The sequence below is a fragment of the Hyperolius riggenbachi genome, chromosome 1, assembly GCF_040937935.1.
Source record: "Hyperolius riggenbachi isolate aHypRig1 chromosome 1, aHypRig1.pri, whole genome shotgun sequence".
Lineage (NCBI taxonomy): Eukaryota > Metazoa > Chordata > Amphibia > Anura > Hyperoliidae > Hyperolius > Hyperolius riggenbachi.
The window spans coordinates 657064657-657082017 of record NC_090646.1 but is presented as its reverse complement, the minus strand read 5'-3'; the positions used below and the strand labels follow the sequence as shown (position 1 = coordinate 657082017).

The window sequence follows — 17361 nt, the reverse complement described above, 5'->3', positions numbered from 1 at the left end:
TTTTTGATTAAAAAAAAACCCATTTAGTGTATATTTATTGGTTTGGGTAAAAGTTATAGCGTTTACAAACTATGGTGCAAAAAGTGAATTTTCCCATTTTCAAGCATCTATGACTTTTCTGACCACCTGACATGTTTCATAAGGGGCTAGAATTCCAGGATAGTATAAATACCCCCCAAATGACCCCATTTTGGAAAGAAGACATCCCAAAGTATTCACTGAGAGGCATAGTGAGTTCATAGAAGATATTAATTTTTGTCACAAGTAAGCGGAAAATGACACTGAAAAAAAAAAAAAAAAAAAAAGTTTCCATTTCTTCTAACTTGTGACAAAAAAAAAATGAAATTGCCACGGACTCACCATGCCCCTCTCTGAATACCTTGAAGTGTCTACTTTCCAAAATGGGGTGTGTTTACTGTCCTCGCATTTTGGGGGGGTGCTAATTTGTAAGCACCCATGTAAAGCCTAAAGGTGCTCATTGGACTTTGGGCCCCTTAGCGCAGTTAGGCTGCAAAAAAGTGCCACACATGTGGTACCGCCGTACTCAGGAGAAGTAGTATAATGTGTTTTGGGGTGTATTTTTACACATACCCATGCTGGGTGGGAGAAATATCTCTGTAAATGACAATTGTTTGATTTTTTTTACACACAATTGTCCATTTACAGAGAGATTTCTCCCACCCAGCATGGGTATGTGTAAAAATACACCACAAAACACATACTACTTTTCCTGAGTACGTCCTATTCACAGGTCATTTTGAGGCATTGGTTTTCTAGACTACTCCTCGCGGTTTAGGGCCCCTAAAATGCCAGGGCAGTATCGGAACCCCACAAGTGACCCCATTTTAGAAAGAAGACACCCCAAGGTATTCCGTTAGGTGTATGGCGAGTTCATAGAAGATTTTATTTTTTGTCACAAGTTAGTTAAAAATGACACTTTGTGAGAAAAAAATAAAAATAAATTTCAGCTAACTTTTGACAAAAAATAAAATCTTCTATGAACTCGTCATACACCTAACAGAATACCTTGTGGTGTCTTTTTCTAAAATGGGGTCACTTGTGGGGTTTCTATACCGCCCTGGCATTTTACAGCCCCAAAACCGTGAGTAGTCTGGAAACCAAATGTCTCAAAATGACTGTTCAGGGGTATAAGCATCTGCAAATTTTGATGACAGGTGGTCTATGAGGGGGCGAATTTTTGTGGAACCGGTCATAAGCAGGGTGGCCTTTTAGATGACAGGTTGTATTGGGCCTGATCTGATGGATAGGAGTGCTAGGGGGGTGACAGGAGGTGATTGATGGGTGTCTCAGGGGGCGGTTAGAGGGGTAAATAGATGCAATCAATGCACTGGGGAGGTGATCGGAAGGGGGTCTGAGGGGGATCTGAGGGTTTGGCCGAGTGATCAGGAGCCCACACGGGGCAAATTAGGGCCTGATCTGATGGGTAGGTGTGCTAGGGGGTGACAGGAGGTGATTGATGGGTGTCTCAAGGTGTGATTAGAGGGGGGAAATAGATGCAAGCAATGCACTGGCGAGGTGATCAGGACTGGGGTCTGAGGGCGTTCTGAGGGTGTGGGCGGGTGATTGAGTGCCCTAGGGGCAGATAGGGGTCTAATCTGATAGGTAGCAGTGACAGGGGGTAATTGATGGGCAATTAGTGTTTAGGGTAGAGAACAGATGTAAACACTGCACTTGGGAGGTGATCGGACGTCGGATCTGCGGGCGATCAGATTGCCCGCAAGGGGCAGGTTAGGGGCTGATTGATGGGTGGCAGTGACAGGGGGTGATTGATGGGTGGCAGTGACAGGGGGTGATTGACAGGTGATCAGTGGGTTATTACAGGGAAGAACAGATGTAAGTAATGCGCTGGCGAATTGATAAGGGGGGGTCTGAGGGCAATCTGAGCGTGTGGGCGGGTGATTGGGTGCCCGCAAGGGGCAGATTAGGGTCTAATCTGATGGGTAACAGTGACAGGTGGTGATAGGGGGTGATTGATGGGTAATTAGTGGGTGTTTAGGGTAGAGAACAGATGTAAACACTGCACTTGGGAGGTGATCGGACGTTGGATCTGCGGGCAATCTATTGGTGTGGGTGGGTGATCAGATTGCCCGCAAGGGGCAGGTTAGGGGCTGATTGATGGGTGATTGACGGGTGATCAGGGGGATAGATGCATACAGTACACAGGGGGGGGGGGTGTGGGGAGAATCTGAGGGGTGGGGGGTGATCAGGAGGAGGCAGGGGGCGGGGGGGGATAAAAAAAAAATAGCATTGACAGATAGTGACAGGGAGTGATTGATGGGTGATTAGGGGGGTGATTGGGTGCAAACAGGGGTCTGGGGGGTGGGCAGGGGGGGGTCTGAGGGGTGCTGTGGGCGATCAGTGGGCGGGGGGGGGGGCAGATCAGTGTGTTTGGGTGCAGACTAGGGTGGCTGCAGCCTGCCCTGGTGGTCCCTCGGACATTGGGACCACCAGGGCAGGAGGCAGCCTGTATAATACACTTTGTAAACATTACAAAGTGTATTATACACTTTGTATGCGGCGATCGTTGGGTTAACATCCCGCCGGCGCTTCCGTATGGCCGGCGGGATGTTGCGGCGGGTGAGCGGAGTCAGGCGGAGGATCGCGTCACGGATGACGCGATCGCTCCGCCCATGCCCCTACAAGGACCTCCGCCATTTGTCAATACGGCGGTCCTTGCGGGGTCCACTTCCCGGCCGCCAATTGTCAATACGGCGGTCGGGAAGTGGTTAAAGACAAATGTTAGACAAATGTATGCAGGGTGTGCCTGGACCGATTACTGCATATGATTGATCTACTTTCAGGCTGCTAAAAAAATGAGCATAGCATTTTCATGAATGCAGAATTCTAAGCAGGTCTTCATGGGTTACCCCCATCCCTGGGCACTGCACAAGGGTAACAAATCTACGGGCTGTACTGGACGAGGCACAGAGAGCGCAGAGGAACTCACGTTCAGCTGATCCCGGACGGCCGCATTTGGCTTCAAGTCGTGGTCTGAAGGGCCGCTTCTGAGGCTTCTGGCAAGCTTATGGTGTTTACTCTCCACCAGATTTTCCTACGGATCGAAAAAAAGAAAAGGTTTAATAATAAGGGACCTCAACAGAAATCCAAGAAGGGGGTGATCAATAATCTGACATTAAAGGGAACCTAAACTGAGAAGGATAAGGCTTTTTCCCTTCCAAATAATACCAGTTGCCCGACTCTCTCCTGCTGATCCGGTTTGTAAAAATTTCAGTCACAGCCCCAGAACAAGCATGCAGATCAGGTGCTCTGACTGGAGTCAGACTGGATTACCTGCATGCTTGTTTCAGGTGTGTGAGATTTAGCCACTACTGCAGCCAAAGACACCAGCAGGACTGACAAACAACTGGTATTTAAAAGGAAACATCCATATCCCTCTCAGTTAAATGTTCCCTTCAAAGAGAACCAGAGGTGGGTTCTAAGAATCTTATTAGCACAGAGGCTGGGTCTGCATATAATGCCAAGCCTCTGTGTCTGTACTGTGTCCCCCCAGCCCCCTTCTGCACTCGGCTCTGCCCCCCATAAATCATACGCCGTGCTGGCAACACACAGCGTGTCGCCAGCAGACTGTTTATATTTGTACTTGTCAATCTCGCCGCACCCCCGCCTGCGTCCCTTCCCTCCCCGCTGATTGGAGGGACGGGACGCGTGTGGGGGAGTGGTGAGACTGACAAGTACAGAGGTAAACAGCCGGCTGGCAACACGCTGCGTGTCACCAGCGCGGCGTATGATTTATGGGGGCTAGCAGAGCGCAGGGGGGACTGGGGGAAGCAGTATAGCAACAGAGGCTGGGCATTATATGCAGACCCAGCCTCTGTGTGCTAATAAGATTCTTAGAACCCACCTCAGGTTCTCTTTAAGGCTGCGATCATACCGACACATTGGGCTCTAGTCACAAAACTTCTCATAAATGACTTTTCATCTAAATTGATAAAAGTACAGCACATTTACAAGCAAAATAATCACTCAAAGTTGATCCTGATTAACTTCATTTCAATATTACTTCTCTTACCTTTAATTACATTCTATTTTTGCTTTTTGAGAACTTAAAAATGTAACATAGGATCAGGTGAAAACCGAGAACTGATGAAAAAAGCTTTGTGAACCATGCCCATTGTGTCGGGTCGCTATAATCGCAGAGCAAAGGCAATGAAATTATATTGTAACCAGTGACCTTAGACCGTTTAATAACGGGCTAGGTCTGTCACTGCGCATGCGCCCGCACATGTCCGCTGCGCGCGCCTGCCCCTTCATCCCCTTGCCGCGCATCGCTCTCCCTCAGTGTCTCTGCCTCCCTGCACATGCGCAGAGCGCAGATGGGACACACACAGGGACATGGGACGCAGAGACACTTAGGGATTATTATAGAGGATGGGAGAGACAACTGTGCGCTAGCGGTGCAGTGGAATCCATCAGAATAACGCGAGGCATGCAGTGAGGGACCAAACAACGTGTGCGCTTCCAGTGGAGGACTGAGGCACTCTAATCTAACTATTCTCTGGCCAATGGTGCTTTTTTTTAAAAAAAATTATTGTTATCAACTTGGGAAAACGGCTAACTAAAAAAAACAGGTGAAAACGAGGCCTTAGTGAAAAATGACCGCAATGCCCACCACCTGTCCCACGTGAACAGCCTGATCTTCCTGTAGGAAAGGTGAAAAATGAAAAGCCTGAATAATTGGTAATGGACACTCACCATGGACATCTGAGGGTCGGGAACTCGCACAATCTCTGCGCTGCTGCTAATCGCGCTGGACTCATCGCCATCCTGTAATATATCAAAATGAAAGTATAATTCCTCCTCTCCTACACGCCAAAACCATGAAGAAATACACATTCACTTTATCCTATGGGCAAAGTGAAGTCCCCAAATCCCATCAGCATAAAGTATAAGCTTTGTCTAGTTACAACAGACTTCCAGGCACATAACTTCACCCTTCCCAATCACATTTCCGAATCTGCCCCTGTACTTCTTTTCTGAAGACTTAGCTACAGGGGGAGGGGCTTCACATTGCAGCTCCTCCCCCTTGCCAGCATGGTTTCACAATTGTGTGGCGTGGTGCCCACACTTTGACCCCCATAGGGTGATGCTTTGGCATGCTAGAGAACAGTTCAAAATGTCACTGGCCTGCTGTGTAAAATCATTTAGAATGCGGAGTAGTGTGTCAACTGCAAATATTAGAGAATGATGCAATGTTATGAAAAAAAAAAAAAAAAACAACTATATAACTGAAAATAAAAATCTGAGAATATTTTCTTTGCTACTAATGTTCTGGTAATTATCTGTAACACACACACACACACACACACACACACACACACACACACACACACACACACACACACACACACACACACACACACACACACACACACACACACACACACACACACACACACACACACACACACACACACACACACACACACACACACACACACACACACACACACACACACACACACACACACACACACACACACACACACACACACACACACACACACACACACACACACACACACACACACACCTCATTATATGAATTTTTGGGGGCTTCAGTGTATTTAATATAAATCTAATGTTAGGCATACACTATGCAATATGTGGTAGACCCCGAATACAATCAGTGTTTTCCAGATATGGTTTTCTGGTATGGATATTGTTTTAAAGGAAATAAACATGGCAGCCTCTTCCATATCCCTCTTACTAGAGGCATCTAAACACACAAGTTAAACATTTCCCCAGCTGAAAATCTACAGAGTGCACAGATGTGCTCCAACCTCTCTTGTACAACTGGAAACGTCAAAAAAGCACCTGCAGCAACATAGTGCTTGCTCATACTTCCCCCTCCCCTCTCCATAGAGCAGGTTCCCTGTCCAGCTGGTAGCCAGACATTGGACTTGAATCACTAAAGGGTCTTTATTTTAAAGTGAACAGACAGTGCAAGTTAAGATTACACAAGAGCAGTGGGTAAATGGAATTTGATATAATGGCTGACAATCCCTCTTCAAGTGAGGAATCAAAATGATCAGAACTAGTTTAACCACTTCACAACTGAGGGGTTTTACCCCTTAAAGCGGAATATAACCCTGCATTTCAACTTTGCTCTAAAACATTATTTACAGTATATTATATGCAACCAGCATTTTTTTTTTTTTACTAGACCAGCATTGGAAGGGTTACACAGGGCTTTAACGTTCCTATAGATTTTTGCAGACGCATCCGAAGCTGAAAAGAGATACATTTTGTTTACAGAAATGTATCTAAGGCCCAGTGCACACCAAAACCGCTAGCAGATCCGCAATACGCTAGCGGTTTTGGGAGCTGATTTCAGAGCGATTCTAGGTATGTTTAGAGAGGTTTTCTAAACATACCTAGCGGTTTTGCGTGCGTTTTTGTGTAGCAGATTACACATATTGTTACAGTAAAAGCTGTTACTGAACAGCTACTGTAACAAAAATGCCTGGCAAACCGCTCTGAACTAGCGTTTTTCAGAGCGGTTTGCGTTTTTCCTATACTTTACATTGACGAAACGCTTCCGAAAACCGCAAACGCGCAGCAGGAGGCGCGTTTGCGGCTTGGCAAAAACCGCCGGTGTGCACCATCCCATTGCAATACATTAGACAAGCGTTTTTAGAGGCGGATGCGGCCGGCGGATCGCTCCAAAAACCGCTCGGTGTGCACTGGGCCTAATGCTACGTACACACATGCGTCAACGATCGTTCGTTAAGAACGACGAACGAACTTTTAATTGATGAAAGAACGACCTAAGTAAAGGTAGTTTTAAAATGTGTGTAACGATCTGATCGTTAGAACGAACGTTACATCACAGAAAGCAACTATTGCGCCTGCGCATAAAAATGAGAAGTTCCATGGAGAAATAGTGAAATGCGCATGTCAAGCCTAGTACGAACGATCGTTTCCAACGATGTACTACTTTTGCAAACGATCGTCGTTGGTTAAAATCCGCCGAGACAGAACTTCCTTTTGTAGCGATTTGGCTCGTTCGCCGTTTGCCTTAATAGTCGGTGGTTCGTTTTTTTGTAACGATCGTCGTTGGTAAAGATCGGGGAACGATCGTTACAAACGACTATAGTCGCATGTGTGTACGCACCTTTAGTGTTGAATGACTCATCTCTCTGACTGAGAAGGAGCTTGGAGGACTGCCAAAGAGTGTGTAACTGTTTATCAATAGATACATAGAATGTAACAATCTGAACTTCTGCATATCTCTCCACGGAACTTGAAACGTCTGTGTTTAACCCTTCCAATGCTGGTCTAGTAAAAAAAAAAATGCTTTTTGCATATAATATGCTGTAAATAATATTTTAGAGCAAAGTTGAAATGCAGGGTTATATTCCGCTTTAAGCACCAGAGCAATTTTCACCTTTCAGCACTCCTTCCATTCATTCCTCTATAACTTTATTATTACTTATCGCAATGAAATTAACTTGATCTTTTTTTCGCCACCAATTAGGCTTTCTTTAGGTGGGACATTATGCCAAGAATTATTTTATTCTAAATGTGTTTTAATGGGAAAATAGAAAAAAAAAAAGTGGGGAAATTTTTCAGTTTTCAGCCATTATAGTTTTTAAATAATGCATGCTACTGTAATTAAAACCCATGAAATTTGCCCATTTGTCCCGGTTATTACACAGTTTAAATTATGTCCCTATCACAAGGTTTGGCGCCAATATTTTATTTGGAAATAAAGGTGCATTTTTTTCAGTTTTGCGTCCAGCCCTAATTACAAGCCCATAGTTTATAAAGTAACAGTGTTATACTCGCCTGACAAATATTTAAAGAGTTCAGTCCCTAAGGTATTTATGCATTTTTTTTATTGTAATTTTATTATTATTACCAAAAAAAAAAAAAAAAAAAAAAAAAAAAAACGGGGGAGAGTGGGAGGTAATGAGTTAATTTATAATGTAAAACTATGTATTTGAAAAATGCTTTTGGGTGTAGTTTTACTATTTGACCACAGTAACTTTTTGTGCATGTGGCCTGTAAGCGTAGGAAGTACAATGAGGCTGGGAAACTTTTTTTTCACAATGATCGCGCTGCTTCTCATAGAAGCAGCCGATCATTGCTGGGGGGCTGAGATCAACGAACTGGACCGGTTTTTCCCGTTCACTGATCGCCGGGCAAGCGGCCAGCAGTGTGCACGAGCGCGGGGGAGCGGACAGCGGCGGGGGTGCGTATATCTACGCTCCTGGTGGGGAAAGGGTGTTAAAAGAAGCACCTGTGGTGGTAAAGTGGTTAAATCAAAGTGAATTAAAATATAGAAGAAAAAAAAAAGTCAAAGTAGCATACTCTCCTTTCCTGCGTCCTGTTTGTCCACTGATCAATGGAATGCTCTGTCCTCCATTTTGAAAATGGTCATTACCCCATAACAGCTTCCTGGTCAGCACACGGTTAGTAATGTCGCCCACTTGAGCCATAGGGAAACATGGACATTACCTTGCACATCAGTTGTCCTTTCAGTTATAACTGACAGCAACTGATTTCAGTTGACAGAATCTTGTCAGAACTTTAAGGAATCATTTTAAGAAGAAAATGGTGAGCTTCTGAGAGTGATTGACTGAGGTAAGTATGTAATATGCATTTGCAGGTACATCATGTGTTTATTTTACGCAGCGTTTTTATCTAAAAACAAACAAAACGTCTCTACAAAGAGCCTCTCCTGCAGGCTGGATAGCTTGCATCTTACTTTCCAATTCCCTTTCTTGGTTAATAAGAAAACAATTCCCCATTAATAAGAGGAATGAATGCATTAGGGCCCATGTGTCGGAATTAATAAGCTGTGCCGCTGTGGTTCTCTGCAGCAGGCCTATTCATGCTCAGGTGCCCATGATTAGCGAGCGTGAGATGCCGATCCCTAATCAGTGAGATCACTGCAGGGTATTCATTACAGCAGAGATTTATGGGGGAAGAATAATGGGAGCGCACTGAGACAATTAATACCGGCGCACCAGAATAGATGCAGAGCGCTCGCTGAGAACTTATATAAAAATGAACAAATTATAAAAATACAGGATGTCAAAGAACGTCACATATATAACAACCAGCTCCAACATCAAAACCTAGAGAAAGCCGACACAGCCTACTGAGAGCTGATCTGCTACTGATGGTCACCTGATGAAAAAACTGAGTCTTTAATAACTTTTTGGGTTGGAAAATGGTGGAAACATGATCCATATTTTTATAGCACCAACATCTTTCACAGCGCTGTACAGAGTATATTGTCTTGTCACTTAACTGCCCCTCAGAGGGGCTCACAGTCTAGTCCCATAGTCATGTCTATATATGTATCATGTAGTGTATGTATCATAGTCTAGGGAAACCCAAGTACCTGGGGGAAACCCACACAGACACAAGGAGAACATACAAACTCCATGCAGATAGTTCACTGGCTGGGATTCAAACCAGGGATGACCTGGTGCTGCAAGGAGAGTAGGCTAACCTCTATGCCACCGTGCTGCCCATATTCATACATCGGACGGGGCCTCAATTTCCTGTGACTTTACACCAATCATCTTGTGCAGCTGGCATCAGTGTAATAGTCTGGATTAGGGTAGGACCATGACAAACTCAAGCCCTGAACACTTTAGATGAAACTCTTCTGAGGCTGTCGATTTTCCAACGAATGCAGTCTAGTGTGTACGGGGGCCCTAAAGGATACCTGAGGGGGAAAAAAAAAAAAAAAAAAAAAATCTATTCACCTGGGCTTTTTTCCAGTCCCTAGAGGCCAATCTGTCCAGCGATGAAATTCTGCAGTGCTCCAGGCTGCCACTGTCCCCTTCCTGAGTGCGGGACCAACGGCTGGGTTGTAGTCTTCTGCGCAAGACTCGAAGTGTGCAAGCGCAGAGTGCTTCTGGCCGTGAAAGCACGACCAGGAAAGGCGTGCATGCGTACAAGACCGCGATCTTACGGAGGGGACAGTGGGAGCCTGGAGAACAGCAACACTTCATCGCTGGACAGACACTCCCAGGGACTGGAAGAAGCCCCAGGCAAGTAACGCTTTTCTCTTTTTTTAAAGCTTGTGTTTTCTCTAGGGTGGCCATACATCTAGCAATCTGCCGTCCAATCTACCACAATTCAATAATTTGAAAGATGGAGGCACTAGGCCCATTTCATGCTGGAATCTACAGGGTATCACTGCGTTACTGCTCGCCACAGAAGGTGGTTCTGTTTGTTCTGTTTGCAAAGCCACCAGAATGGACATGATTTGGTTAAACAGACTGGTCCCGAGCGCTGGCTGAAGACATTAATCTAGCTGTGAATGACAAGTAATCTACCCTTGTGAGATGCGTCACTGCAGCCGGATGACAAGTGACGCTCTGCTATTCACCGCTACAGATTGGACGGCTGATCTTTATAGGATTATTGAGAGAAAGCGGCGTCCTGACAGGCGAGTGGTAGATTACTGGCGCAATCTGGAAGCCGCTTAGGGAATTGCAGTTGAAAACCCTTGTTCGGCCTCCCATTTTTAATATCGAAGTTAGTAAAGTAGTATTCATTAGAACTGCAGTAACATCTTACGTCCTTGCAAGATATATGCACCAAAAGTACCTAGCTAACTAGGAAGGAGTTGCAACCAGTCTTTCCTTGTTCAAAGAGTCGGAGCCACCCACTTCCTGTGCTACTAGGATAAACCCTTTGTGGCCATTTTGATTGGTCAGGGTAGCTGACCAGGCCCCATGCTTCATTACCATAGAGCAGGATTGGGGTGAGCATACCATTGCTTTCAATGCCAGTGTGAACTGGGCCTAAAAATTTTCATAGAACCAAAAAGGGACAGGATCCTAACGGAGGTGAACGGTCCCTATGTTCATCTACAGGAGCCGTTCACATTGCTCCAATAGAATGAATCAGTTTGACATGTTCCAAGACTACAAGTTTGGGGAGACTGCGATAAATCTGGAGCAATGGATGTGCTGCATTGACCTCTTGCTAACGGAATGGAGGGTCACAGATAGAAAACCGATGCCGAACAGATCAAGTTTTCATCCATGTAGCATAAACCAGGCCTTAACCAGACTCACTGGTGGTTTTAGGTAATACAGTTGTCTTCTGATGGCATAAAAGGTTCTGTGGGATTTTTCTTTCAGGGCCTCTACTACTGGCTTGAAGCTTCCCAATTGGTTGACCTCCAGTCCCACGTAGGTGTAACTGTTGGCGGTCACCAGTGTGGAGCAGTCTAATGTAAAAGGAGATTGAGGTTTTATTTAGGTCCTTCCTCTGGAACGCCATCACTTTTGCTTTCTTTGGATTGATGGGCAGTGTCCATGTGGTGCAGAAGCTTTCCAGTGCTGCCAGGCTTTCTTGTAGGCCTCTGTTGTGGAGAGCAGCAGGAGGTCATCTGCATATAGCAGGAACTTAACCTCATGGTCATGCAGGAGGAGGCCTGGTGCTGTTGGGAGGATTCCAGGACTACAGCCAGTTGGTTAATGTATATGTTGAGCAATGGGCTCAGACTGCAGTGCTGCCTGACTCTTCTACCCTGCTGGAAGGACACGCATCTCTTTCCATTCACCTTCACTGCATTGGTTCCCGGTATATGAACTCTTGACAACATCATAGGTTCGCCAACCCCACCCCCCCCCCCCCGCCCCCCCCCCGTCTGCTCTAGACCCCACTGCCCGGGTCGGGCTCTCTTTCCACCAGTAAGATGGCCGCTGGAGCTGGCCGCGACTGTGCAGTCCGCATAGACGAGACTGCGCAGCTCTAGGGCTCCTCCCACCCAGTCCTCGCTACAGGCTGTCTCCTGTGTGTGGATCGGCAGGAGGCCCTAGAGCTGCGCAGCCGCGTCTATGCGGACTGAGCAGCCGCGGCCAGCTCCGGTGACCATCTTACTGGTGGAAAGAGAGCTTGACCCGGGTGGTGGGGGTCGGGAGCCAACGGTGGGGGGGGGTTGGGGGAATCAGGGGTTGGAAGGTTACAGTGCGGGGACCCGGAAGTAAATGGAGGGAGCAGATGGCATCCTCCGTGGAGTCAAAATAGGCACAGGTACTAATTTTTTTTTTTTTTTTTTTTTAACAATTCAGCTCGTGAGTCCTTTAAAATCCATAAAGCAGGCATATATTTTGCCGTGTAAGCTGTGGCCATGGGTCTGAGGCTGTGCAAGATGTAGATGTAGATGTGGTCGGTGGTGTGGTGTATGTGCAGTGTGAGCTGTGGCCATGGGTCTGAGGCTGTGCAATGCGTAGATGTGGTCGGTGGTGTGGTGTATTTGCCGTGTGAGCTGTGGCCATGGGTCTGAGGCTGTGCAATGCGTAGATGTGGTCGGTGGTGTGGTGTATTTGCCGTGTAAGCTGTGGCCATGGGTCTGAGGCTGTGCAAGATGTAGATGTGGTCGGTGGTGTGGTGTATTTGCCGTGTAAGCTATGGGCATGGGTCCGAGGCTGTGCAAGATGTAGATGTAGATGTGGTCGGTGGTGTGGTGTATTTGCCGTGTGAGCTGTGGGCATGGGTCTGAGGCTGTGCAATGTGTAGATGTAGATGTGGTCTGTGGTGTGGTGTATTTGCCGTGTAAGCTGTGGCCATGGGTCTGAGGCTGTGCAATGCGTAGATGTGGTCAGTGGTGCGGTGCATTTGCCGTGTAAGCTGTGGGCATGGGTCTGAGGCTGTGCAAGATGTAGATGTAGATGTGGTCGGTGGTGTGGTGTATTTGCCGTGTGAGCTGTGGGCATGGGTCTGAGGCTGTGCAATGTGTAGATGTAGATGTGGTCGGTGGTGTGGTGTATTTGCCGTGTGAGCTGTGGGCATGGGTCTGAGGCTGTGCAAGATGTATATGTGGTGTATTTGCCGTGTAAGCTGTGGGCATGGGTCTGAGGCTGTGCAATGTGTAGATGTGGTCGGTGGTGTGGTGTATTTGCCGTGTAAGCTGTGGCCATGGGTCTGAGGCTGTGCAATGCGTAGATGTGGTCGGTGGTGTGGTGTATTTGCTGTGTAAGCTGTGGCCATGGGTCTGAGGCTGTGCAAGATGTAGATGTGGTCGGTGGTGTGGTGTATGTGCAGTGTGAGCTGTGGGCATGGGTCTGAGGCTGTGCAATGTGTAGATGTAGATGTGGTCGGTGGTGTGGTGTATTTGCCGTGTGAGCTGTGGGCATGGGTCTGAGGCTGTGCAATGTGTAGATGTAGATGTGGTCGGTGGTGTGGTTTATTTGCAGTGTAAGCTGTGGGCATGGGTCTGAGGCTGTGCAAGATGTAGATGTGGTCGGTGGTGTGGTGTATTTGCCGTGTAAGCTGTGGGCATGGGTCTGAGGCTGTGCAATGTGTAGATGTGGTCGGTGGTGTGGTTTATTTGCAGTGTAAGCTGTGGGCATGGGTCTGAGGCTGTGCAAGATGTAGATGTGGTCGGTGGTGTGGTGTATTTGCCGTGTAAGCTGTGGGCATGGGTCTGAGGCTGTGCAAGATGTAGATGTGGTCGGTGGTGTGGTGTATTTGCCGTGTGAGCTGTGGGCATGGGTCTGAGGCTGTGCAATGTGTAGATGTGGTCGGTGGTGTGGTTTATTTGCCGTGTGAGCTGTGGGCATGGGTCTGAGGCTGTGCAATGCGTAGATGTGGTCGGTGGTGTGGTTTATTTGCAGTGTAAGCTGTGGGCATGGGTCTGAGGCTGTGCAAGATGTAGATGTGGTCGGTGGTGTGGTGTATTTGCCGTGTAAGCTGTGGGCATGGGTCTGAGGCTGTGCAAGATGTAGATGTAGATGTGATCGGTGGTGTGGTGTATTTGCCGTGTAAGCTGTGGGCATGGGTCTGAGGCTGTGCAACGCGTAGATGTGGTCGGTGGTGTGGTGTATTTGCCGTGTGAGCTGTGGGCATGGGTCTGAGGCTGTGCAAGATGTAGATGTGGTCGGTGGTGTGGTGTATTTGCCGTGTAAGCTGTGGCCATGGGTCTGAGGCTGTGCAAGATGTAGATGTGGTCGGTGGTGTGGTGTATTTGCCGTGTAAGCTATGGGCATGGGTCCGAGGCTGTGCAAGATGTAGATGTAGATGTAGATGTGGTCGGTGGTGTGGTGTATTTGCCGTGTGAGCTGTGGGCATGGGTCTGAGGCTGTGCAATGTGTAGATGTAGATGTGGTCGGTGGTGTGGTGTATTTGCCGTGTAAGCTGTGGCCATGGGTCTGAGGCTGTGCAATGCGTAGATGTGGTCAGTGGTGCGGTGCATTTGCCGTGTAAGCTGTGGGCATGGGTCTGAGGCTGTGCAAGATGTAGATGTAGATGTGGTCGGTGGTGTGGTGTATTTGCCGTGTGAGCTGTGGGCATGGGTCTGAGGCTGTGCAATGTGTAGATGTAGATGTGGTCGGTGGTGTGGTGTATTTGCCGTGTGAGCTGTGGGCATGGGTCTGAGGCTGTGCAAGATGTAGATGTGGTGTATTTGCCGTGTAAGCTGTGGGCATGGGTCTGAGGCTGTGCAATGTGTAGATGTGGTCGGTGGTGTGGTGTATTTGCCGTGTAAGCTGTGGCCATGGGTCTGAGGCTGTGCAATGCGTAGATGTGGTCGGTGGTGTGGTGTATTTGCTGTGTAAGCTGTGGCCATGGGTCTGAGGCTGTGCAAGATGTAGATGTGGTCGGTGGTGTGGTGTATTTGCCGTGTAAGCTGTGGACATGGGTCCGAGGCTGTGCAAGATGTAGATGTAGATGTGGTCGGTGGTGTGGTGTATGTGCAGTGTGAGCTGTGGGCATGGGTCTGAGGCTGTGCAATGTGTAGATGTAGATGTGGTCGGTGGTGTGGTGTATTTGCCGTGTGAGCTGTGGGCATGGGTCTGAGGCTGTGCAATGTGTAGATGTAGATGTGGTCGGTGGTGTGGTTTATTTGCAGTGTAAGCTGTGGGCATGGGTCTGAGGCTGTGCAAGATGTAGATGTGGTCGGTGGTGTGGTGTATTTGCCGTGTAAGCTGTGGGCATGGGTCTGAGGCTGTGCAATGTGTAGATGTGGTCGGTGGTGTGGTTTATTTGCAGTGTAAGCTGTGGGCATGGGTCTGAGGCTGTGCAAGATGTAGATGTGGTCGGTGGTGTGGTGTATTTGCCGTGTAAGCTGTGGGCATGGGTCTGAGGCTGTGCAAGATGTAGATGTGGTCGGTGGTGTGGTGTATTTGCCGTGTGAGCTGTGGGCATGGGTCTGAGGCTGTGCAATGTGTAGATGTGGTCGGTGGTGTGGTTTATTTGCCGTGTGAGCTGTGGGCATGGGTCTGAGGCTGTGCAATGCGTAGATGTGGTCGGTGGTGTGGTTTATTTGCAGTGTAAGCTGTGGGCATGGGTCTGAGGCTGTGCAAGATGTAGATGTGGTCGGTGGTGTGGTGTATTTGCCGTGTGAGCTGTGGGCATGGGTCTGAGGCTGTGCAAGATGTAGATGTGGTCGGTGGTGTGGTGTATTTGCCGTGTAAGCTGTGGGCATGGGTCTGAGGCTGTGCAAGATGTAGATGTGGTCGGTGGTGTGGTGTATTTGCCGTGTAAGCTGTGGGCATGGGTCTGAGGCTGTGCAAGATGTAGATGTAGATGTGATCGGTGGTGTGGTGTATTTGCCGTGTAAGCTGTGGGCATGGGTCTGAGGCTGTGCAACGCGTAGATGTGGTCGGTGGTGTGGTGTATTTGCCGTGTGAGCTGTGGGCATGGGTCTGAGGCTGTGCAAGATGTAGATGTGGTCGGTGGTGTGGTGTATTTGCCGTGTAAGCTGTGGCCATGGGGCTGAGGCTGTGCAATGCGTAGATGTGGTCAGTGGTGTGGTGCATTTGCAGTGTAAGCTGTGGGCATGGGTCTGAGGCTGTGCAAGATGTAGATGTGGTCGGTGGTGTGGTGTATTTGCCGTGTAAGCTGTGGGCATGGGTCTGAGGCTGTGCAATGTGTAGATGTGGTCGGTGGTGTGGTGTATTTGCCGTGTGAGCTGTGGGCATGGGTCTGAGGCTGTGCAAGATGTAGATGTGGTCGGTGGTGTGGTGTATTTTCCGTGTGCGCTGTGGGCATGGGTCTGAGGCTGTGCAATGTGTAGATGTGGTCGGTGGTGTGGTGTATTTGCCGTGTAAGCTGTGGGCATGGGTCTGAGGCTGTGCAAGATGTAGATGTGGTCGGTGGTGCGGGGTATTTGCCGTGTGAGCTGTGGGCATGGGTCTGAGGCTGTGCAATGCGTAGATGTGGTCGGTGGTGTGGTGTATTTGCAGTGTAAGCTGTGGGCATGGGTCTGAGGCTGTGCAATGCGTAGATGTGGTCGGTGGTGTGGTGTATTTGCCGTGTAAGCTGTGGGCATGGGTCTGAGGCTGTGCAATGTGTAGATGTGGTTGGTGGTGTGGTGTATTTGCCGTGTGAGCTGTGGGCATGGGTCTGAGGCTGTGCAAGATGTAGATGTGGTCGGTGGTGTGGTGTATTTGCCGTGTAAGCTGTGGACATGGGTCCGAGGCTGTGCAAGATGTAGATGTAGATGTGGTCGGTGGTGTGGTGTATTTGCCGTGTGAGCTGTGGGCATGGGTCTGAGGCTGTGCAATGTGTAGATGTGGTCGGTGGTGCGGTGTATTTGCCGTGTGAGCTGTGGGCATGGGTCTGAGGCTGTGCAAGGTGTAGATGTGGTCGGTGGTGTGGTGTATTTGCCGTGTGAGCTGTGGGCATGGGGCTGAGGCTGTGCAATGCGTAGATGTAGTCGGTGGTGTGGTGTATTTGCAGTGTAAGCTGTGGGCATGGGTCTGAGGCTGTGCAATGCGTAGATGTGGTCGGTGGTGTGGTGTATTTGCCGTGTAAGCTGTGGGCATGGGTCTGAGGCTGTGCAAGATGTAGATGTGGTCGGTGGTGTGGTGTATTTGCCGTGTAAGCTGTGGGCATGGGTCTGAGGCTGTGCAATGTGTAGATGTGGTCGGTGGTGTGGTGTATTTGCCGTGTAAGCTGTGGGCATGGGTCTGAGGCTGTGCAATGTGTAGATGTGGTCGGTGGTGTGGTGTATTTGCCGTGTGAGCTGTGGGCATGGGTCTGAGGCTGTGCAATGTGTAGATGTGGTCAGTGGTGTGGTGTATTTGCCGTGTGAGCTGTGGGCATGGGTCTGAGGCTGTGCAATGTGTAGATGTGGTCGGTGGTGTGGTGTATTTGCCGTGTGAGCTGTGGGCATGGGTCTGAGGCTGTGCAAGGTGTAGATGTGGTCGGTGGTGTGGTGTATTTGCCGTGTGAGCTGTGGGCATGGGTCTGAGGCTGTGCAATGTGTAGATGTGGTCGGTGGTGTGGTGTATTTGCCGTGTGAGCTGTGGGCATGGGGCTGTGCAATGTGTAGATGTGGTCAGTGGTGTGGTGTATTTGCCGTGTGAGCTGTGGGCATGGGTCTGAGGCTGTGCAAGGTGT

The 17361-nt window shown here is 48.5% G+C and overlaps 1 protein-coding gene across 3 annotated transcripts in view; it reads right to left on the bottom strand.

Moving 5' to 3' along the window:
* The window catches only part of PIK3C3 (phosphatidylinositol 3-kinase catalytic subunit type 3), a 206968-nt gene that overhangs the window by 147822 nt on the left and 41785 nt on the right, over positions 1-17361 (bottom strand). For all 3 annotated transcript variants that reach the window (XM_068252072.1, XM_068252086.1, XM_068252078.1), the window contains 2 exons: positions 4735-4806; positions 2969-3073 (listed from right to left, as the gene is read on the bottom strand). In XM_068252072.1, coding sequence (XP_068108173.1) covers positions 2969-3073; positions 4735-4806 — 177 coding nt within the window. The remainder of the gene's footprint in view (positions 1-2968; positions 3074-4734; positions 4807-17361) is intronic.